General features: G+C 39.9%; 1 protein-coding gene across 3 annotated transcripts in view; it reads right to left on the bottom strand.

Annotated features, from left to right (window-relative positions):
• Window positions 1-24966, bottom strand: part of LOC124151850 (glycine receptor subunit alpha-2-like) — a 323326-nt gene that overhangs the window by 184289 nt on the left and 114071 nt on the right. For all 3 annotated transcript variants that reach the window (XM_046524516.2, XM_046524514.2, XM_048387298.1), the window contains one exon: window positions 11306-11373. In XM_046524516.2, coding sequence (XP_046380472.1) covers window positions 11306-11373 — 68 coding nt within the window. The remainder of the gene's footprint in view (window positions 1-11305; window positions 11374-24966) is intronic.

The raw sequence follows: 24966 nt of genomic DNA, 5'->3' as shown, positions 1-24966 counted from the left end.
TTTTTGATGAGGTGTATTGCACACCAGACACAGTACACACAGTATTGCTTCCAACTGAAAGAGCCAACACATGTTTGGATACCAGAGATGAACGTGCGTAGATTCAAGTAACGCGACAGAAACCACTCTGTCATACCACCAAATAGACAATGTTGTCTTCGGAAACCTGCATCTTCGAGTAGGAAGTATATTATTCGATTTTCTTTTGGGGTTTTACTTTACACACATGGACATGTTGTACTACGAAATGTTGTATCCATTAAATGCAATAGATGATGTGAAAGTAGCCCACATTGCATGATTTCCATATCTAAACGACCTTAACTGCATGTGCATGACCATGTATTTGAAACGTAAAAGAACATGTTTTTCAATTATGATATAATCATGAGAAACGAATACGATTTAAAGTCATTTAGTATTGTATCACAATTAACAATAACGGTTTAGAGAGCTTTTCCCCAACGTCTATCTTTGTGATCATTAAGGTCACGCTTCGCTGAACACAACCATATTTGAGTCCAAGGGGTCATGATTCTTACACATGTCTGCAAGAATTATAATTGTTTAATATTCATACTTTTTAAAATACCATAATAATATCTATCTTTTATTTATCACAATCAAGGTAGTAATTGGCAACAAACAGCCACCATTCATCCATAAAATCTTTTTACAAACTTTAATTTGCGTTGCATAAGACATTCACATTCGCGTACCGCATGTGTACCCATACAATAAAACTATACTTCATTCTTAAAAGTGTGATATTCAGACATCAGGGGCAGTACATTCAGTAACGATTGCAAAGAGACAACAAGGCGACCATGATTGAACGATCAGCTGATTCCACCGCCTCACTTCGAAGGCTCTCAAGTTGTTTACTACTACAATATAAGCAGTCGTGGTTATCTCTGTTGTATCACTGAATCACGGAACATATATTTCAGGACATGACAATAGATAGATCACTGTTTACATTGAAAAAGCGCGCCCGTTTAAAATCACACCTACATAGATGTAAGTAACTGAGAATATCCAATTTTTCTCATACTACTTATATGAACATAACGAGTGTATAACACTTACTTACTCAGAGATTATATCACATTCTTCTCAAACAACAGATGTGGAGATGGCACAAAGTGGCAAGGTCATAAAGCAATTCTCCACCACGGCTACCGACATTCCCTAGACTCGTATATCTCGAAGCAACTCAATAGTGTTGCCTTACGTGCAAAAGCATTTTCTCTGGCTTGTTTTTAAACTTTGAAACAAAATGAAGTAACCGTTGTATCATCTGAATTATATACTACATGTTTTATATGTTAAAATTTATATACAAAATATTTTGTTTCATATATTGTTATTTGGCAGTGTATATTGTAACTTCATTTCTGATGATAGTAAATGGCAATTGATTGAGACCCTCATATAATGTTGACCTTGGTAGTGAGTTTGACATGCAGTGAGTTTTATGCCGCTTTTAGCCATATTCAAGCAATGTCACGGCGGGGACATCAGAAATGTGTTTCACACATATTCCAGGGGATCTTTTCTATGTCTTCTGTGACTCCGGTCTCACCATAATGTCATTAATGTCTTTCTGTACTAATTGATTCTACGCCACTTGGACCTTTTGGGGGTTCTTGGATTTTATCGGGAGAAAACAAGTGTCCCAGAAAATGCTTTAAAAATTATGCCTCAGGCTATTGAAGAAAGAAATTGTCTGCCACAAAAAAAACATTGTTGTATGATGGTTTTTTAAATAAAACGATAAGGGTCATAGTCTTAATTAGAAAAAAAAATGTAGCTGAAACAAACATCCATACAAAACCTGAAGCAAGTCATAATTTTAACTCACACATATAAATTAACCCTCAGGGTTCAAGATCAAGTGTTACTACACATGCACATTTTGAGCAACAGAGTGAAGTCATGAGTAAGCAGAAAACTCGATCAGACGATTATACTCACATAGAAAGTTCAGAAAATAATTGGAACAATAAGGACACTCTGGCTCGAATTTTCATTAAATTGATGTGTTTCCATGAAGATATGTGTGAAATGTATATTGTTAATGGATATAAATGAGAACCTGCAAAATTTCAATTTAAGATATGAGAGTGACATTCAGGATATGATAAGGGCACTTGAACAAAAGAATGATGAAATCAAAATATGCTACAGTGAAGTCCAGAAGCTCAAGTGTAATGTAGACAAATTAAAAACTGAAATGACTTTGTTATAAAGTGAAATCCAGAGGAAAAATGTTGATGTAAAGGACAAGAAAGACACTCTAAACACATAAATAAGATAAATATACCAGCTTGTGCAATTGATGGCACGATTGACTGTATGAATACAGAAACAAGCTGCTCTATTCATAGGCAGTTTACAACCCAAGATATGGCGAGACCCGTCCCTCAGTGCGGTCCACCCAAGGCCAGTCACTGCTGAAGAAAACTCAAGTCCAGGCTATGATGAAACAAACCATGCAGTGCAAAAGAGCACAGTCCCAATCTGCACTGATATCCATCTACCACCAAGCACAGAGGACAGTTTACTCCTTCTAAATGATAGTTTACCCAACGGGCACGTGGCCGACACGATGGAACATGCTGTAAGCAGCAGAGACAAGCTAACTTCAGCCCAAGTCAATATAGCTAATCAACCTAAGGAACATCAGCATTCAAGATCTGTGCAGTTTGGAGACGATCTTTCACAGGTGTAGCTAAATACAAGGACAGGAGACTCGTGAACAGGAGACGAATCATTTGACACAGTGAAAGACGCTTTTGTTGACTACGCCAAAGAACGAGGTGTGTCCATTACGAATATAATTCTCCTACGTCACTGGGAAGACTCATTACCATCCGAATTGCAGTCCCTGTACAGTGTGCCAAGATGATATTGGACGACAACTCATTCTGGCCCGAGAACGTGAACTGTAGAAAATGGGTTCCCGGCAATACATGGTACTCTAATGATAAACTAGGCGAGAGTGATTATTAACTATTGTTATGAGAATTCATTATAAACTGACGTCCAAAAGAAACTTTACCAACTGAAAATATAAATTTCAGACAAAGTATAAAAATTTTTTCGATGAAGTGTATCTAAAACACATAACCTAAATACAACAATAGTGTATGCAAAAATGTTAATCGTCTGTTACATGTTTGCGAGATATCACGCGAAAAAGTGAAAAACACGTGCACCACGGACAACTGCAAATGCACGTGCGGATAAGGGTAGAAAACGATTGCAACGGCAAGTCTGACATCCACAGTGATACAAAAACACAAAAGAAATGCCACGACTCACAGTCGAACAACGTGAACGAGCCTTGGGTATAGTACAGATGGGAGCCACCCACGCCTATATTGCACGAACCTTCGGTTGCTCCCGTGTTGCCGGTACCAACTTGATGCAACGTTACAGACAGACAGGGCGGACCGCTGACAGGCCAAAAACAGGAAGACCAAGGGTGACCACGCCCCATGATGACCGGTACTTGCGTACCTTGCACCTCCGAAATCGCTTCCTGACAGTGACGTCATCGGCGACAGATGCCTTAGGTCACAGGGTTAGTCGACAGACAGTGGCCAGGAGACTCAGGGCTCATGGAATCAGGGCTTTTAGACCTTACAGAGGACAGCTATTGACAGCGCAACATCATCGTCTGCGATTGAGATGGGCCCGGACTGTACGACGTTGGCAACGACGTGACTGGCAGAGGGTTGTCTTCACTGATGAAAGTCGATTCTGTATGTTTAGGGCTGATGGAAGACAACGTGTTTACCGCCGAAGGGGTGAACGAACGGCGGCGTGTTGCGTGCAGGAGGTTGTACCATATGGTGGAGGGAGTGTTTTGGTGTGGGGAGGGATCTGTGGGCAAGAGAGGACACCGCTGGTCATCGTTAACGGAAAGTTGTGGGCTCAGCGGTACATGGATAACATTCTTCGTCAAGTTGTCCTACCATTTCTCCAACAGCAGCCACGTGGTGTCATTTATCAGCATGACAACGCTAGAGCCCATACAGCCAGAATTGTCACTAACTTCCTCGCAGCCAACAACGTCAACGTCCTGCCGTGGCCTGCACGCTCACCCGACATGTCCCCCATAGAACACCTCTGGGACTTGATGGATCGTCGTGTTCGACAACGACCACACTCTCCAGCCAACCGGCAAGAACTGACCTTGGCCCTCCAATAAGAATGGCGTCAAATCCCACGTGACCTCATCAGACGACTGACTTTTTCTGTGCATTGAAGAGTTTTTGCGTGTATTGAGGCATTTGGTGGTCACACACGCGACTTGTTATTGAACGTGAGCGATTGTTTATGTACTCTGCCTATTGTCCATGATTCTGAAAGCTCGAGTTTTGCACCACACCCAACTTTGGGGGGCTCTGACGTCATTCTCGGTCGCGGTATGATTGTCATTTTCAGTGTTGATTATGTTGATATATTGATCTTCTCAATACACTTTACTTCATGCATGTATGTTTTGTTGTTTTTTAGCAAGAGTGATTTCAAACTCTGGTAAAGTTTCTTTTAGACGTCAGTTTATATGTATAAGTATGTATATGTATATTTACTTTTCATGAAAAATAAATTAAATATACTTAGTTTTCATAAAATGTTTTATTCAAACCTTTATATATATTATGTTGCTTTTGTAGAAATTGCCAGTGATTAACACTGACCAATAACACACCTTCAGATGTGTGTATGTATGTAAGCCCTGGTAAACTCACAGCCAAGTAAAGGCTGATGTTACACAATTGTAGCTTGGCTGTTTGTCTCTTGAAGCAAGATGACGTGCCATGTCGTCGAGATTTGAAACTTTAATTGTATATGCCAGGAGTATAATGGATCTTGTTGGGATATGAATGAATATTTCAGCATAAAGTAGGAATGTTTTTTATGTGATTATTGACACTTGCTCTTGCTGTTCATGTATAATATGATGTTTGATTAGATTGCCAGAATTCAAATGTTTTTAAATTGTTGTGTGATCTCTCCTTGTTTATGTATGGAGACGGTATGGGATCAACTCGTTACAAATTTGGGCTCGTTCGGGATTGTTCCAAAATGATAAACAAGGACTAAGGGGAGTTGAAACAACTTATGCTAGTTGAGGAGTTCAAAAGGTGTATTCCATGTGACATTAATCATTGGATGAACAAAAAGCTGAATCATTAGAACAAGCACCTACTCAAGCAGATGACTATGCACTTACACATGAAGTTTCTTTGCGAAATGTAGCTTACCTTGGTAGAGGAAGGTTTAGTTCTTTCAGTCAGCGAAATGCTACAGGGAGTAATTCTTCATGGTCAAATTTTAGTTATCATTTAGAGGCCCCAACAATAACCAGGTTAACCAGGTCAGTTGTGGCAAGTAGTTCTCCTCAGTGGAACAATACATCCATGTCACGTGAATGTGATTTCGGGACCAGTTTGTCCATATTGTAATAAAAAAGCCCATTGGATAAGTGCATGTTGGAAATTGAAAAACAAAGATCAGAATGAACAGGTGCCACATGCTGGCTTCAGTGATATCACGCCAAATTTTTTGACTTGATGCTGAAGATGTGCAAGTAAATAACCTAACTTTTAATTCTAGATGATTGGTATCTTTAGTGGATTAAAGCTCTGTCTCAAAACCTGTAGATATCCTGAGAGGTAGTGGATCCCTCCAGACTCTTATGCTAGAAGATGATCTACCATTTTCTGTGAAAACTTACACGGAATCAGCATACCTTAGGAATAGGTGGTTACATTAAGGTACCTTCATGTAGTCCATTTGAAGTCAGATGTGGTGACAGGTGTATTACATAGGGAGTCATGTCAACTTTACCAGTGCCTGGTGTATCGCTTATCATGGGTAATGATATTGCAGAAGACATGGTTGTATCTGATCTTCCTAAAATTAGTGAGATACCATGTGCAAAGCAGGAACAGATAGAATAGTTAAATGGATACCCTTCATGTGCTGTTATTAGGGCCATGATTCAACAGAAAGCTAAATCTGACATTCCTAGTTCCAGCGAAATTGACTTATCTGAGACTTTTATCAGTCATCTTAAGGAAGTTGAAGATAATGAAATAGCACCTGCTAGTGTTAGAAAAGTGGATGAATCTGATAAAAGGGGCAGAATATTATCTGAAGGTGATAAGTTCAGTTTTGTGGAAGGTTCAAGTGGAGTTATTTCTTGGGAGAAACTTATTGAAGAACAAATGTCGAATCCAGGACTGATGTAACTAAGAGACTAAGCTGTTTAAAAAAAAGATAGTGATGGGGAGGCAGTATGTTATTATCTAAATGGATATAAGTTAATGAGGAAGTGGAGACCAGCATACTGTCCAGCAGATGAAGAATGGACAATAGTGCACAAAATAGTCATTCCTCCGGTGTATCGACAGGAAGTTCGTAGTCTAGCGCATGATACTCTACTTGCAGGGCACTTAGGAGTTAACAGTCAAAAGTTTCTACCTCATTTCTATTGGCCAGGAGTTCATAATGATGTCAGAAAATTCTGTAGAACATGTCACACTTGTAAGATTGTTGGTAAACCAAATCAGAAGATCGCAAGATATCATTTGCAGCCAATTCCAACACTTGAAGAACCATTAAGCAAGGTTATAATAGATTGTGTTGGACCATTCCCTCGCACACGGACAGGGAATGCCTATTTGTTGACAATAATGTGTGCATCAACACGTTTTCCAGAAGCTATTCCACTGAGGAATATTAAGGCTCCTCTCGTTATCAAGGCTTTGATTAAGTTCTTCACTCTAGTTTGGTTACCAAAGTCCATCCAATCAGATCAGGGGTCTAACTTTATGTCTGAGATATTTTAGCAGATTATGTATGAGTTGGGTATCATTCAGTACAGTTCAAGTGCCTATCATCCCTAGTCTCAAGGTGCTTTTGAGCGATTCCACCAAACTCTGAAGAACATGCTTAAGGCTTATTGTGAAGACAATCAGAAAGACTGGGATGATTGGGTTAAATACAATATTTGCAGCTAGCGAATCTGTGCAGGAATCACTGGGCTTCAGTCCTTTTGATTTGGTGTGTGGACGTACAGTTCAGGTACCATTAAATTTCCTAAAAGAGAAGTGGTTAGATGATGACATGGAAATCAGTTTGCTGGAGTATGATTCCATCTTCAAAGAGCGATTCTAAAGGCTTGTAGCATGGCAAAGCAAAACCTGCAGGGTAGCCAAGAGAAGATGAAAACCTGATATGATATAAAAGAAGGACATGGGGTGTTTGCACCAGGTAATAAAGTCCTCATTCTTTTACCAATACTAGGACACCCACTTAGAGCTAGGTACCATGGCCCTACTTTGTACACAAGAAATTGAGTGACACAGATTATGTCATAGAGATTCCAGATCAGAGAAAGACCAAACGAGTTTGTCATATCAATATGATGAAGACTATGATAGGTGTGCTGAAAGTGTGCCACAGACTGTTAGTGTTAGCATTATAGACACAGTAGAGATAACTGAGTAGGACACATTAACTAGAGATTCTTGTACTAAGGGCAAGGAAGAACATAATGTGAAGCTTAATAACTCTGATGTCTTAAACAATCTGGATGCTAAGTTATCACATGTGACAAGTGAACGGAAGATAGTACTGGAAGAGTTAATTCATGAGTACTCAAATTTATTTCCAGATGTGACATCTAGGACAGATTGCATCTTTCATGATATAGATGTAGGGGATGCAACTCCTGTCAAGCAGCACGTATACGTTAGCTCAACTTAGAAAAGAGATTCAGTACATGTTGGACAATAATATCATCGAATGCAGCAGCAGTGCTTGAGTACCCCATGTATTCTGGTACCAGAAGCTGGGGCCAGCATTCGTCTATGTAATAATTACAAACGTGTCAATGCCCTTTCCAAATCTGACTCTTACCCAATGCCAAGAATATACGATTGTAATGATAGAACAGGAAATGCTAGGTATGTCAGCAAGTTTAATTTATTGAAGGGATACTGGCAGATCCCGTTAACAGATAGCACAAAGCAAGTATCATCTCTAGTCACACCAGAAGGCTTTTTCAGTATAATGTGATGCCTTTTGGAAATGCCCATGCTACCTTTCAAAGACTTATCAACACCATTACAGCAAGTATTGACCATTGTGAGGCATACATTGATGACGTCATTGTGGCTATAGTAAAGTGGGATGATCAGATGAAGACCATGAGAATGTTTTTTGACTCTCTATCCCGTATTCAACTCAATATAAGTTGTCCAACAGTGAATTAGTGAAGGTCACAGTTGTGTATTTAGGACATGTTGTAGGACAAGGTGAAGTAGGCCAAAGTAGAAGCTGTGAACATGTTTCCAGAACCTACAACCAGGAAAGAATTGATGAGATTCTTAGGGAGGGCTGGATGCATCACCGGTTTTGTCAGAACTTTTCTCAAGTAGCTTCATTATTGACCAATCAACTGAAGAAAGACTGCAAATTTATCTGGGAAAAGTCTCAACAACAGACAGGCCTTTGAGAAGATCAAAGCTATTCTGACTAATGCACCTGTGCTGGTTGTGCCGAATAGACCATCCCATATACTACTTCAGCAAAAAAAAAAATATTCATCAGAGAAACTACTCAACAATAGAGAAAGAGACTCTGGCGCTGGTACTAGCTCTACAACACTTGGAAGTGTACCCGAGTACAACGTTTGACACCAATACTTGTGTTCAAAGATCACAATCCACTGATGTTTTTGGAGAAACTAAAGATCAAGAATCAGCGACTTATGCGCTGGAGCATTCAGCTTGAGAACTTTGATCTGGACATTCATCAACACAAGGGAAAAGACAATATATTGGCTGATGCTCTTTCACGTGCAGTGTAAACTGAGGTGACAATATATATATTCACTCTTATGAACTGAAACACATAGCCTGCTATAGTTTCAAATAGTGGAACATGTGTTCCTGAATGACCATGTGTAATCATGATGTGAATGCATATGTGTTTTACAACATTAAATGTTGTACAAATGTTGTCAAATGTTAGCTTTGACGTTTTTCAACATGCAAAACTTCTTTTTAAGTGGGGGAATGTTATGAGAATCAATTATATATGTCCATTACGAATATTATTCTCCTACGTCTCTGGCAAGGCTCGAACCCAATCTATACCATCCGTATTGATGAAGAATATATTAAATATACTTAGTTTTCATGAAATGTATATTCACACCTTTATATATAATTATGTTGCTGTTGTAGAAATTGCCAGTGATTAACACTGACCAATTACACACCTTCCGATGTGTGTATGTATGTAAGCCCTGGTAAACTCACAGCCAAATGAAGGCTGATGTTACGCAATTGTAGCTTGGCTGTTTGTCTCTTGAAGCTAGATGAAGACAAAGTGGTCAGTTCCCAGGTCGGATTAGGTGTGAACTGACGTGCCATGTTGGCGAGATTTGAAACTTTAATTGTATATGCCAGGTCTGCAATATGTGAACTATGGAGTATAATGGATTATGTGAAACATTCAATGGATCTTGTTGATATATATGAATGAATATTTCAGCATAAAGTAAGACTGTTTTTATTGTGATTATTGATACTTGCTCTTGCTGTTTATGTATATTTTTGATTAGAATGCCAGAATGAAATTGTTTTTAAATTGTTGTGTGATCTCCTTGTTATGTATGGAGACTGTATAGTGAGACTGTATAACACTATGATGCATCATCCTGCAACTCTGGCCATATAGTATGTACACTGATGACCCTACTTAACTTAGCTACATAGAACATTCGTGGTATCAAACATGGGACGACTGAGCTGTACAAAATTCGTTATAAGTGACGTCGTGCTTGTTACAGCGCACTGGCTAGACTGGGAAAATTCACAGTTTTAGAAAACATTCCACGACAACTTTAATGTTTATTCAAAATCCAGTTGTGACTCCAACCAGCACCAGCGAGGTTCTGGTGGTGAAGCCGTGTTTGTACGGAAAGGTGACTGGTGTAAAGTTACTCCTATTGGCACCCACTACACAGAAGCCACGTACTGTGCATCAAACAACACATCGGTACTAGCCATGGGTATGTACTTGGGTCAGTGAGTGAGTTGGGTTTAACACCGCTTTTAACAGTATTCCAGACATATCGCGGCGTGTCAGCTTAATGTGGGAGGAGAGTCCATAGTGTACATTACTTCATAAACTCACGAGCACGGGTATGGTGCTGATAACCTAAGAAACATAATCGGGGCGAACCGGGATTCGAACCCACAATCATAGGTTTCTGGCGTGCCCAAATGCCGCAACTCTGCACAGCGAATCGCGGCGCCTTAGACGCCTGGGCCACGCGTGTCCCTGTATGTACTTGGGACTAGACTACCATCAACACATGTCCTCGATAGTGTGTACTATGAAGAAGTGTACTATGTTATGGAACTTTATGATATTCTCTCTCAAGAATACCCAACCTACCTTCGAGGATACTTTAATACTGATATCAGTCATGGTACAAATATGAAATCCAGGGCCAGGTGCCTATTACGACTGCTAAGCGAACGTCACCTTTATTCGGTGGTTGATTCACTTGATGAGTCCAGGTACACTATCCATAGTAAATGTAACAAAGTCAAAAAACATTAATTGTTTATGGCTTTATAGATATTGATTCACTAAGCAGTGTTAATGGATATGTCATAGACACTAGCATTCCATATAACATCTCAGATCACCTACCAATACTTGTTTGTATTCTTCTTCCCGTTATTGTTCGAACTATCATGGAGAGAACTTAAACTGGACTAAAGCAAGTGAAATTGACCTAATACTATATCGATATGAAACAGAAAACTTCTTCCGTGGTACTGAAATGAACAATACTCACTTTGATGCAAAAGTATTGCCGTCACTGGGTTAATAATGGTAAAAACAAAAACGATGCTGCAAATGCAAAATAATGAAAGCAAACCTCCTCTTTCAAATCCTTTTTTCATTTTCTTTCTTATAAATATAATGAGCACAAAAACATCATTATCACTATGCCACGGGCTGGGGCACATTAGAGTATTGTATGTTCATATAGTAGTGAATATTCATGGATAAAGGGAGGGTGACCAGTAACATTCGTGTGTATTTCTTTATTTCTCGAACTTAAATAGTTTTTGAGAAAATTTACCCCACTGAGAATGGGGTGGACTGACGAAAGTAGGGACGGACCAACTCCGTTCCTATAGCCACCGCCCCATTTCATGAAGCTACTCTATAAAATATCACTTTAAATCACACTTACCATCGTGGTTTCGCTAACAGAATCAAAGCTCAAAAGAAACAGCTTTATTGTCACATTTGTGGGGACATCTGAAATATAATTAAAAAAACATAAAGCTTTATTTGCTTTTTAAATATCACGATCTTTATCATGCGCAATTCCGCCTTAGATGTGGTTACCATCAATGTCCGTCACTCGTTTGCTGGCTCCCTACTCTATTTGTACAGGCCATAGTCGTATTGCAGATTGCGGCGTTAAACGCACATACAAACCTTGAGTGAGTGAGTTATAATTTAACGTCGCGTTGCCTTTTTTCAGCCATATAGCGACGAGACAATGTTTTATATATTCACATTTATGCATAGTTATATGTAAACACAAATTTTATCAAACACATTTGGGCATAACAATATCAATCATACAGTTTAAAACATGGGCTATAGGCCACCAATAACCAAAGCTAGGCCACCTCGCTGGGGATCGTGGGGACCTACGGTACCTCAGCTTAATACACCGTATCCCAGCAGGACTTACGTCATCACTGTAGCTATTAGTGGTTGTGCACAGTATAAGCAAATATTATAATATATTCAACAATGAGTTGGCTTAAAAACACTGGTTGATGTCAGTTACATCGATAATGATAGGAATTACGTGTTTCACAGGGAAACAAATATTTTACGGTAAACTTTAACCTCCTGGACAGAGCCTTCAATAATGTCAGTTTAGCATCACATCAAATTTAAAAACAAGCAATGAATTATTCACATACATATTTTAAAATTTATCATACAAACCAATTTCTTTCAAGTAACTGAGAATTTGTTTCAGATTTACTGTTTGATAATGTGAATCCCATACGACTGGACAGTCCACAAAGTCAAGCAATATATGCTTGATGGTGAACCTTTCATCACAAGGGATACACAAGGGTTCGTCCTCATCTGTCTTAAGAAGATTTTCGTGGGCAAACCGACTCTGGCCAATCATGTCTTGACTGACAACCCAAGTAGGTATGACCGATTGTTGGTTTAAATTTATGAAGATTATTGATTCCTACCTGGGTGTCCCACCTTTTTAGCAATTGATCCCGAGTATAACCTTTGATAGTCGGGGTATTTTTTGGTAGTCGGTTTGAAAACGGTTTGTCAAGACCTGCAGCATAGCCTTTTGACTTACCCCTTATGCCTGCATGATTTGGTAGCCAGCAAAAGACAATATCACATTGGCCAGTGGAAAGATCATTATATAGTTTTAATATGTCTATAGTCAGTTCAAATAACGATAGACCAACCACAAAATGAAACAGAAATGTTTTCAGTTGATTCATATTTAACAATCCCTCATTAACATCATAAAAAAACCTAGAAGAATCTGAGTGTGGGAACATTTTCAAATTCAGTTATCTTTACTATGTCGATCAACCAGTATTTTCATAGAAAAATATAAATATTCGATTTTTAAATATTATTCAAGGTTAACTATTATACATATATGTATGAAAAAAGCTACAAATACAGGCTTTATTATGCTATACCTTTCCATATGCTATCTTGTTTTGATTGATAGAAATCAGCAAAAATATGTTTTCAGCTTTCAATAATAGCAATCTTTTTTGTTCCAAGCAGCAAGAAACGGCCATATGCTGACCGAAACATCCCATCAAGTTGACAATACAGCACACACATGCAGTTCACCATCTTCAAATGCCTCAGGTTGTTGGAAGTTCAAACAAGACACGCCACGACATTCGCCATAAAGTACAGTTACATTTGTTTGCACCACACATGCTCCTTTACATTTGCATCTGATTATGGTGATTAGTTCTTTGAGCTGCTGGCATATTTGTCAGCTGTGGAATCATTCATTCATCAAAAAACCCAACCCCATTCTCCTGCAGCAATTTCATGATGTTGGGGGTAAGCTTTGTTGGGTGACGTAAGTCACAGCTGATGTGACCTTCTCATGAAACCGACGGTATCTTAGATCATTTAGATCTTCATCTGGTTAAGTGGTGTAAAGGCACAAGAGAGCATTTTCTCCATTATTATTATCTGTTCTCTGGTTGTATCTTGCACTGGCTTGTCAAACACCTTAGCCTGCTCTGCTGTGAATTCTAGATGTTAGGTTACAACCCAGTATGGCATGAATAAATAACAAATGCTCGGTTACAGTTTTGCCAAGTTTTCTCCTTGTTTCATATATGTCCCATATCTTCATTGGTTCTCTTGAATTTGACTTTGATGAAGAATGAAAGAAAATGTTATGTGATAGGACAATAGGGTGGTATGATGAGACACTTTTATGTGCCTGAAGGCAATACAACGAACCAGGGAACATTTATAAATTCTTTTTTTTATCTTTAATATAGGTCAAAGCTGTTGATATAACTTTGGCCTCAGCAGTGAACACTGAACTATTATCTGGGATTCTTGAGGAGATAATTCTGGATCCAATGACGGTGGCACTTACAACTTTGCCACCATCCTTGGACCCGTCTGTAAAACTGGATCTGTGAGAATTATATTATGATCGTTATTGGTTTTATGCTTGTTGACATACCAAAAGATTAGTTTCAGACTTTTTAGCTGGGTTATGGTGAGGTCTACTTCTGGCTTCACCATCTGCCAGTCGGGAGAACTCAGAAGTCGGGAGGGTGATATAATATTAAGATTTATTTTAGCTGCAGTGATGTGTGGTTGAATTCTGATTCCATGTGATGGAACCAAGTTGGACAGATTTCGAAACAGGTTTTCATATTGAGGTTGCAAAACTACGGTATGCTGAAATTGATTTATTTGATTGCAATGTAGTAATGTATTGCAAGTTTAATTGCGGCGCTGTTCAAGGGAAGGTTCATGAGCCTGCACACACAAACTGTCCACGGGAGAGGTCCCAAAAGCTCCAGGACAGAGTCTTAGGTATTGATGGTGTATTGTGTCTAATTTTTCTAAATTGCTTTTGAAAGCTCGAACCACAGACAATGGAACCATAGTCTAGTTTGACGCGTATTAACGAACTGTACAGGTGAAGGAGGGTTGTCTGATCCCCTCCCCACTCTGAAATTGAAACGACTTTTAAGACCTCTAGAGCCTTAAGGGCACTTGGACATTAGATTTCGATGTGTGGTAAGAATTTGAGATGACGATCAAATATGATCCTCTACTACCTTGATAGGAGATCCATCTTGAAATAAATCTGGATCCTTGTGAGGTTTATATTTATGACAAAATTTGAATACAGTTTGTTTCAGATTTAGAAAATTTAAAGCCATTATCGTAATCTCCCCCTCAATCCAAATTCATGCAAATCTTTTAAAATACCATGTTTCCACGTTGTCATATGCCTTCTTTAGGTCGAAAAAGATCGATACAGTATGTTGTTGACAATGGAATTTAAAATAGATGACTCCAAACGCACCAAATGGTCAACGGAAACCACACTGGATGTCACTGGATGTCACTGGATGTCACATACGCCCTCCCAAGGTCGAAAGAGATCGACACAGCATGCTGTCCTTAGACAATGGAATCTTCAACAAATGATTTTAAACACACCCAATGCTACTTTTGTTTTTTAGGAAACCACACTGGATGTCACTCAGCAGGTTATTGGTCTCCAAGTACCATATCCATAGTCTTAACAAGAGGCCACTAGGGCCTGTATCCCGGATATTTATGCAATAATGACAAAATATACATGTGCATTGTACATTTATATAATACTGAAAATATTTCGTAATTTTGACTCTGTCAGCATTTAAAATTGGTGGATGGTAAATGTGCAAGCATGAACGTGTATTTCTCTAGATACAAATGTAGCAAAAAGATCTGAACCGTTTCCATGGCATGATCCAGGATCTAAGTTTCCAAAGACCAGACTGGACCCCAGGGTCAGCCCCTCCATTTGTACAATTTTGAATCCTCACCACCGGAGAATGCTTCCAACCAAATATGGCTGATATCCATTTCTTAGTTCCAGAGAAGTCGTTCAAAGCAATATAGCCAAATTGCCCCTATTTGGCCCTGCCCCTCAGCCCCTTGGGGGGTCAGCCCCTCAATTTGTACAATTTTTATTCCTCACCACCGGAGAGTGCTTCCAACCAAATGTGGTTCATATCTGTTTCTGAGTTCCAAAAGAGGAAGCCGCTGAAAGCATTGTAGCCAAATTACCCCTATTTGGCCCTGCCCCTTAGCCCCTTGAGGGGTCAGCCCCTCCATTTGTACAATTTTGAATCCTCACCACCGGAGAGTGCTTCCAACCAAATGTGGTTCATATCTGTTTCTGAGTTCCAAAAGAGGAAGCCGCTGAAAGCATTGTAGCCAAATTACCCCTATTTGGCCCTGCCCCTTAGCCCCTTGAGGGGTCAGCAACTCCATTTGATATCTTTCTCTTAGTTCCTGAGAAGAAGTCTCTTAAAGCAATATAGCCAAATTACCCCTATTTGGCCCCGCCCCTTAGCTCCTTGAGGGGTCAGCCCCTCCATTTGTACAATTTTGAATCATCACCACCGGAGAGTGCTTCCAACCAAATGTGGTTGATATCTATTTCTGAGTTCCAGAGAAGAAGTCGTTTAAAGCAATATAGCCCAATTACCCCTATTTGGCCCCGCCCTGTTAGCCCCTTGTGGGGTCAGCCCCACCATTTGTATAATTTTCATTCCCTATCACCTAGAAATGCTTCCAACCAAATGTGGTTGACATCTAATTCATGGTTCCAGAGAAGAAGTCGTTTAAAGCAACATAGCCAAATTACCCCTATTTGGCCCCGCCCCTTTGGGGGTCAGCCCCTCCATTTGTACAATTTTGAATCCTCACCACCGGAGAGTGCTTCCAACCAAATGTGGTTCATATCTGTTTCTGAGTTCCAGAGAAGAAACCGTTTAAAGCAATACAGCCAAACTACTCCTATATGGCCCTGCCTCTCAGCTCCTTGGGGGACAGCCTCAGCATTTGTTCAATTTTGAATCCTCACCACCTAGGGATGCTTCCAGTCAAATTCCGTTAATTTCCAATTAGTGGTTCAGAAGAAGAAGCTGTTTGAATAAATTGTTGACGTACGGACGACGGGCGGACGCCACGGACCAAGTGAGCTAAAAACACAGCTAGTTAATGACACTGGAGGTTAATTGGATATATCTGTATGATCCTGTCCAGGCTTTGATATAGGTATGGCAATAGCATTGTGCCAAGAAGGGGAACATTTCCGGTTGTTGATATTTCATCAAATATATTAAGTAAAGTTTCCAAACATGAATCGGGAAAGTTTTCAGGAGCTGACAGTGGACGTCGTCGGTCCCTGCTGCAGTGTTATGTGCCTGCCCTAGGGTAGTATGCAACTCATGGAGTGAAAATGTTTCATTAAAGTCCTCAACATCATAAGAGTTAAAATTGACTTGTTGTTTTTGAAACCTCTGAAATTGAGGATTATTATTTTAAGATGAGGAAAGATATGCAAAAGTTTGCCAAGTTTTTTGGCAATTTCAGATTTAGTACATGAGGGTTTGCAGAGGACTTAGAGATGCTTTCGTGACCTATAGCATTTAATTGATCTGAAAATAGTTGTATAGGATCAGGAGCATTCCTGAAATTGTCAGGTTTTAGTTTTTCAGTACATCGTGTTTGGAATAAAGACCAATTGAACTTTGTAAAGTTCCATCTTGTTGAAGGTGGTTCGTCAGACGGATTAATAGTTTGTCGGAAGTATTGTCGGAAAATGGTCACTTCCATAATGGTCATAATGGACCGAACATTCGAATTCGTTTCAAATATTTGAATCTGTCTGTGAAAGATCAAGGGCAGAGTATGTGCCAGTGGCTGGATGCAGATAGGTGTTAGTACAATCATGGAAGATGCATAAATAATTGTTTCAGATAAAATCTTCAAGGGCTTTTCCTTTATTATTTGTATCAGTACTCCCCAATACATGTACATGTATAAACTAACAGTCCCGGTGGAGGGGCAACTATAGAAACTACCAATCCCGGTGGAGTGGCAACTATAGGAACTACCAATCCCGGTGGAGGGGCAACTATAGAAACTACAGGATTATGACCGTTTAAATCGCCCATGATGACACAGGGCTTCGGATCGTACAAAGTCAGAAGATCTTATTGATGAATAGTTGAGGAAGGTGAAAGATATTGTGAACACAATGTAGCACCGGAGTGGATTGGGGATATACACCTCCACTCCAATGCTACAATAACCAGCTTTAATCGAATGTGGAGTCTTTGAACGAGCGAAAGTGAAGAGCTAGGTGTTGGTCGGTTCAACAACACCATTCTTCTTCACAGTAAACCGATGGTTTGTGCGAAATATACTCACACGGAAAGAAACGCAAGTCGAGTATGCAGTATACATGTTATTTATTTTCAACAGTAAAGACAAGCAAAATTAACTGGGCAATATTGACAAAAAATTGACTGAAGACAGTTTAATGCATTAAAAGGCAGATGACATAATTGGGTTTTTTCAAATGTTAAGGGCTTACACAGTTTCGGGTCAATACCCAAAATGTCAGTCAATACCTGGTGCGACCACCATTAGCATTGATCACTGCCACACATCTCCTGCACATTGAGTGGATCAGACGATTTGTGAAGGCCCTAGAGCAGCTGTGCTTAGTTCATCGGCAGTTGTTGGGACGGGCGCACATTGTCTAGACGCCTTTGAACCTCATCCAACAAGTGTTCGATGGGGCTGAGGGCTGGCCACGGTAGAACACGGATGTTGTGTTGTTGCAGAAAGGCAGTGGTAGCTCTGCCAAACATGGGGACGAGCGTTGTCCTGCTGGAAAATGTTTTTTTGTGCAAAAAATGGAACAACGTGGGGTCTGATCACTTGGTCGATATACCGCTGAACAGTGACGCCGTGTCCCCGACCTTGACCAACATTCAGAAAGCACATGGGTCCAAGTCTCGCATTAAGTCCAATCCCTGCCCATATCATGACGCTAGGTCCACCCCATGGATCCCTTTCCACAACGTTTCTGTCAGCGAAACAATCACCTCGACGCCGCCAAATTCTGACTCTTCCGTCTGCATGGGAGACACAAAAGTGACTTTCATCAGAGAAGATGACACGCCTTCACTCACGATGACGCCAATTGTGATGACCCTGTGCCCACTGAAGTCGTGCTTGTCGATGCCGTGGTTGGAGGACGCTGACGCGACATCTGAGGTTGTTAGAACGGAGACGTCGGATCACAGTGTCCCGGCTAATGTGTCGATTATGTGTTCCTATGGTCTGTCGAGCACTTTCTCTTGCAGTTAAGAACGGATGTCGCTGGTGTTGACGGGTAATCTGCCGATCTTGTCGAGATGTGGTGACCCTAGGACGACCGCTCAGAGGAAGGTCATCTGTGGTCTGTGTAGCATTGTATCAATACAGGTGACGGTAAATTGTGGTTATGTTAACGTTGAAATGACGGGCAACATCTTGGACAGACTCTTCAGCTTCCAAACGTCCGATAGCCTGGTTTCTCTGAATTTGAGGCGTGGCATTGTTTACCAAGGAGTGGTAGGTCCAAGAATCGGCCACAGTTTTATACCCACTACAGTTCGTGACAGTTCGTGCATTTTCGATTTCGCGAGAAACTGGTGCATGATACCCACATATTCATTGAATTGGTGCGTTTTGGCGATTTGTTTTTTTATGTTGCGTTTTAACTCGGGGCTTCCAAAATGCAGCCAAAAATATTGATAACACCATGAGGCTTCACTACATGTTAAAACTCGTATCAATTCATGGTTCCGTGTTTGTTACCTATTAGCTTAAAACCACTTGCGTTTGTTTTGCGTGTGAGTATAGTTTATGCACAGGGCATGACATGATCAGCCGATTGATAGAATCGGGCCTATTCTACTGCCCGTCTAGGCAAAGTTAGGGTCGAAGTGGTGTGTTGGACTAAGGAGCACTATTGCCGGCTCCATCGCCCTCAACCACAAGACTCCCTTCCTCTGCGACACAAGGTCTCAGCCAACGGTAAACAGGCTGCCCAATTCGGTCGCCTTTTACGATCAGCAATGCGGTGGCGAGGACACATTCTTATCTTCGCCGGGTCCCATCGCGGGTATTGAGTAAGAGTCATCAGGCTGCCATCAGGCTTTGGCACAAGAATGCAAGGCGAACTACAGTTTCTATGACTTGGTTCAATAATGTCATTGTCCAGCATGTATTGATCTTCCTTCTTCAGAAATTCATGTTTGATTGGGTTCATCTGGTAGGGATCTTGTTTCACATGTACAGCGTCACCTACTTCTACATCATGACACACTAAATTTGTACAGCCAAACTATAAAATCAACTCTGACAAATGAGCTAACTTAACATCTAAGTTAGCTAAAACTTCAGACTTGTTTAGCCAAGGGCTAGCACAGTCAGAAAGCCATCAAACTTTACAAAGTCACAATTGTTGTCAGTATCACAATCTCAGCAATATCTACAGGAGAAACAGTGGCAAGACATTAAGTAGGTTCATAGTCATTTCTTTCATGATATTTTCTTATATTGACATGAAAAAACTGTGTGTTTTTTAAGATGGCCTGGTGTTTGGATCACTGACTTTCCTATGAATAAGATATGGCCCATGGTACCTAGTACATAATGGTTGAGCAGGAATTGGCAAAAACACTCAGACTTTAGCAACAGTACTGAAATTCCTCTCTTGAGACTTTGGCGTCATGCCCGTTCCTTTTGTCCTGTGATTCTTTAAAACTATCCCTAGCAACTAACTTCACAAGCTTTAGAAATCCAAACTTTTTTCCAGACCTATCATTAAGCCAATGCTCCTTCAAGTGTTTTAAAGGTCTAAGAAGAGAATGGCCGAATACAGACCAAAAGACTAAACCATAAGGACTCCCCCATAGCAAAGAACAACAAATGAATGCCTTCATCCTATTCATTCTCAATCTCATAACAGTAAATCCTTATCATTTTCTTATGAGTCTGATGAAACCTCTCTAAAGCTCCCTGAGATTCAGGATGATGTGCGACCACCTCAGTGGTCTAATCAGAGAGCATCTGCCTAGAGAGCAAAACGCCGGCGGTCGTTCACCAGTCGTCAAACCAAAAGACGTTAAAAGATGGTACTTGTTGTTGCCCTGCCTGGCGCTAGACTTTACGGGGGGGGGGGGGGGGGGGGGGGGGGAGAAGGAATGGTGGGTTTGGAGTCAGTTTGCTGTGTCTAAGAGGGATATTCATGAACAAGTGCAGCATGGTATCTCAGTGGGCTAGCATTATAAAATCAGCATTAGTCCAGAATAGCATAAGCACACACACACACGTCCATGCATGTCGATATATAAGTGTAATAATCACATTCAGGATGATATGCATTAGACTTAACCTGAATTATGTCCAACTATGTAAGGCTAACATAGCCCTGTTGGAAAACACCTGACATGAGATTAGGACCCTGATCTGACCAAATAGTCCCAGGCAAACCGACCAGAACTGTACCAAATCTTTCAGCAAAAACATCATGCAGCCTCCATTTCCTCATCAAATTGCTGCCTTTAAAACAATAGCAAACTGGAACCTTGTCAGCTTCTTCTAAAGAGAGGGCCCTATTAAAAAAATTGTTCTGGGTCTTAACCAACTTAACTAACTGCTCCCTACCCAGAACTGTTTCCTCAAATTGTCAGTCAAATCATAATTGGAATCATTTTCAGAAGAAGTTTGTTGCCACAGCACAAGAAACAACACCCGAAGAAAAAATACCTGGAATATCTTTTTCAAGATTTCAGTACTTTCATGGCAAATGGTAGAGAGTATCTACAACCCCCATCTTAAGGAACCCAGATACCAAATCTCTCTTCAAATTCACAAAATCGACAGGCGCACTTGTGAAACCACACAAACCTTCTAAACAAACTCCTCAGAAAGTGGCGAAATGCCATCCAAAAACAGAGTTTGAAGAGCACCAGCATCCCACAAATTCAGCTGACACAAAACCTTTTCTGACTTTGATGAAGGTATACAAAAGATAACTCCTCATTAGTAAAACCACAAAAAGAAGGCTGCGACATGACTTTTACAAAAGAATTAGGGGAAGAATGACTGGTGAGATTTTTACACTCAGAAATGATATGCCCTGGCTTACGGCAATATCTTGGCTCCGGCGACAATCCAGAGTGAGTGAGTTATTTCAGCCATATTACGACGAGAACAAGTGAGTGATTTCAAACCAAATTTGTCAAACATAATTTGGCATAAGACTATTATATATTCAGTTTAAAACACGGGCTATAAGCCACAAGTAACCAAAGCTAGGCCACCTCGCTGGTGATCATGGTGCTGGTGATCACTTTGGCTACTGGTGGTTGTGCACAATATTAACCATTATTAAAAAGTGCTCCGCATCTAATTAGCTTAAAACACAGGTTGATGGTAGTTACATTGATACCAATTTCGTGTCACACAGGGAGACAATAATTTAACGGTACTTTAACCACCTGGACAGAGCCTTTATTAATCTTTGTTGATAAAAGCATCAGGCCAAATTTAAAAACAATTACTGTGTTATTCACAGACATATAAAATACAGACCAATTTCTTTCAAGTAGCTAAGAATGAGATATCCACTTACATGGAAACTTTCAGATTTACTGTTTGATAATCCGAATCCCTTACAAATCCACACAGTCAAGTAAAATATGCTTGACTTTAAACCTTCCATTACAAGGGATAAACTCAGGAGGTTCGTCCTCATCTGTTTTCAGCAGATATATGTTTTTTAACCGACTCTGGCCAATACGACATCGTCACAAAACGACCTCATCATGTCTTGACTGACAACCCATTTAGTTATGACGGATCGTTAGTTTCAATTCGTGAAGTTTATTGAATCCTACCTGCGTGACTCACTTTTTTTGCATGAGATCTAGACCCCGAGTATAATAAGACTTGATGGTTGGTTTGAAATCACTGTATGGGATAGGAGGTCGAGACAATAGTTTCTCATGAGCTGCTTTAGCTGGAGCATCGGCTTTTGAGTTACGTGCTATACCTACATGACTTGGATAATAGGGTGATATGAGGAGAAGCTTTTAAATGTCGGCAAGACAATGAATCTGATGAACTCATTTTAAACATTGATTTTGTTGATTAATATAGGTAAAAGCTGTTAAGATAACGCTGCCTTCAGTAGTAAAGATCGAACTATTATCTAGGATTTTTGTGGATCCAATAATTTTTGCACTTGCAACCATCCTTTGACCCGTCTGTAAAAATGGATCTATGAGATCTACATTTTAATCATAATTGGTTGTTACGTTGTTACGAGAGGATTTGTTTCGGACTCTTTTAGCTGGGCAAGAATGAGGTTTACTTCTGGCTTCACCATCTGCCAGGGAGGAGGAGACAGTAGTATAGGTAATGATGGTTCTGGACCACTTCCACTGGAGCCGGATTTATATACCTATACTGCTACTACAGGTGGCATTTTTTATGCCAAAATGATTATGCGATTCAACGATAGTCATGAGATTGGCCCTAGCTCACCAATACCTGGGGCCAATCATTGCTTTAGATGAGTCTAAATGGTAATAAAAATATTCTTTATTATTTTTATCAATAAAGCGATATTCAACATTTTTATTAAGTTCTTCGTTCATTTTACTAGGAGACCAGACTATATAACTACACTCTTTTTGTAAATTGATAAGAAACAATTGATAACCGTATTTGGTTGGTTTGACATCACTGATATAATAAAAACCTTGTGGTAATTCTTTCCATTGAATAGCTTTCTCCATTATTATATATTTATGTTAGCATTTGTCTAAATGTAATCACACGATAGTAAACAATCTATTTTTAATCTCCAACCAGTTCTTTGGTTTTGGCACGGAATAATTGACGCGCTTGTTGCCTCCCCTGTTCTATGAACTTTTTTTTCTCGTCTTCGCTAATACCACTGGTCTTACGAGATTTTGATCGAATCTCCTGCTTCATTTCGTTGTATTTGGTGAGCTCCGACAGCACTTAACGAAACTCATCCTCGGATATCTTACAATCGGCCATTGCTGTCGAAATATGATCCTCAATGCTGTTCAACTTTGCTTCGGCCAGTATCCGAATACTATCGTGTTTTAATGCTTTCTTTTGTAACCTACGAGAAATGAATTTTATCGCTATTCCTGCCAGTCCCGAGACTCCAGCGGTTATTTCCATGCCGAGCACGATAGGCGCGGCGATTATAGTTGATAGTAAACCGATACCCGCTACACCGAGTCCCATGCCAGATACCAAAAGCACTGTGTCAACTCCGTCCAGAGCATTCACGGCTCTGCGATACTTTTTATACAATCCAAGTCTCAACTCCCTATCCTTCCCTATTTGATGTTTTATGTCGCTTATTTGATGTAATCGAAATCCATCAACAGTTTCCATCTTTTCAAATGCTTCACCGAGCGTCGGATATAAACTCATAGTGTATATTACGATCATATAATAGTCTTTAATTGGTCTTGCTTAAATGTTTTGAGACTATACATCAACCTTATCAAATGTATATTATACTGCAAGAATATCTTAGAAAGAGAAATACTGTCACTTTTAATAATTTGGACCCCCTCGAGGGTTGCAACGGGCGATGCTCCGATATGAATAATACTGCAACGTTGACGCTCGTGTTTCTTGAGCCATTTAATCGATAGACCTGGTAATATATCGAAGGCATCTTCCGGTGCATCTCCGAACAAGACTTCAATAATAAGCGTAGAAAGATTAGGTATTGCACTCAGGTTAACTTTAATATCTTCGAATTCAGTAACCAAATTTAAAGTAACATTTTTTAAGGCCGGACGACTATATAACATATGACCTGGGTTTTCTGGCAGGGGAGTGACCAACACACTTTTTCGTTTTGATGGGATATAAGCCGCGAGTACGATGCCACTATTTATTATCTTAGTTAAATTATGTCCCTTACCCATCATCACATAAGGTGGGGTAATGACGATATTCAGTAGCCACTCGATGTTTGCTTCAACCATAGTCCATTTATTATCATCGTTGCGAGTAATATTGTACGAAGTGTTTTTAAGGAGTCTACTAACATCAACATCGCTTAAATCTCCTAGATTACCCGTGAATGTGACTTCTTTCCGATTGTATACATTATCTTGTAAGTGTAAAGCGTATAACTTACCATCGGTACCGGGTTTACCAAATCCTTCTGTGTCTCCGAGATCGGAAAGCGCAATTGTATTACATTGTCTTACTGTTCCAGGTCCCGATGCATCAACCATTATTTTTAATATGGAGTGTTACACTTAAGTATCCTATATGTACAGGTTGGTGTTTTACATCTAATACAGAAATTTTGAGGTCTGAAATAATACCCCGCTTTAATTTTTTATATTGTAATGTTGAGAAAGATTCCGTTCTACCGCTATTGTATTTTTCATCTTTAACTGGAACACATCTGAGTAGAGTTGAAGGACTTTCTTGTTGAATATTATCCGTCGTACTGATCTGATCAAGATGGATGCACAACTCTTTATAGGGAACTAAATCGGGTAATGCATATACAGTCACTGTTTTTTTGGGTGGTAATAATGCTGTCCGTACAAGTCCAAGTGTAATTGCTAAGTACTCGTAAATAATTACACCTTTTTCTCCAGTGTATATTTTCACTGTCCCATTCGACTCATTTTGTGTGATACTCATTCCATT

Source organism: Haliotis rufescens, unplaced genomic scaffold (genome assembly GCF_023055435.1).
Source record: "Haliotis rufescens isolate VD_foot unplaced genomic scaffold, xgHalRufe1.0.p SCAF_7, whole genome shotgun sequence".
Taxonomy (NCBI): Eukaryota; Metazoa; Mollusca; class Gastropoda; order Lepetellida; family Haliotidae; genus Haliotis; species Haliotis rufescens.
The sequence above is the reverse complement of the archived record's forward strand: the minus strand, read 5'-3'. Positions and strand labels throughout refer to the sequence as shown.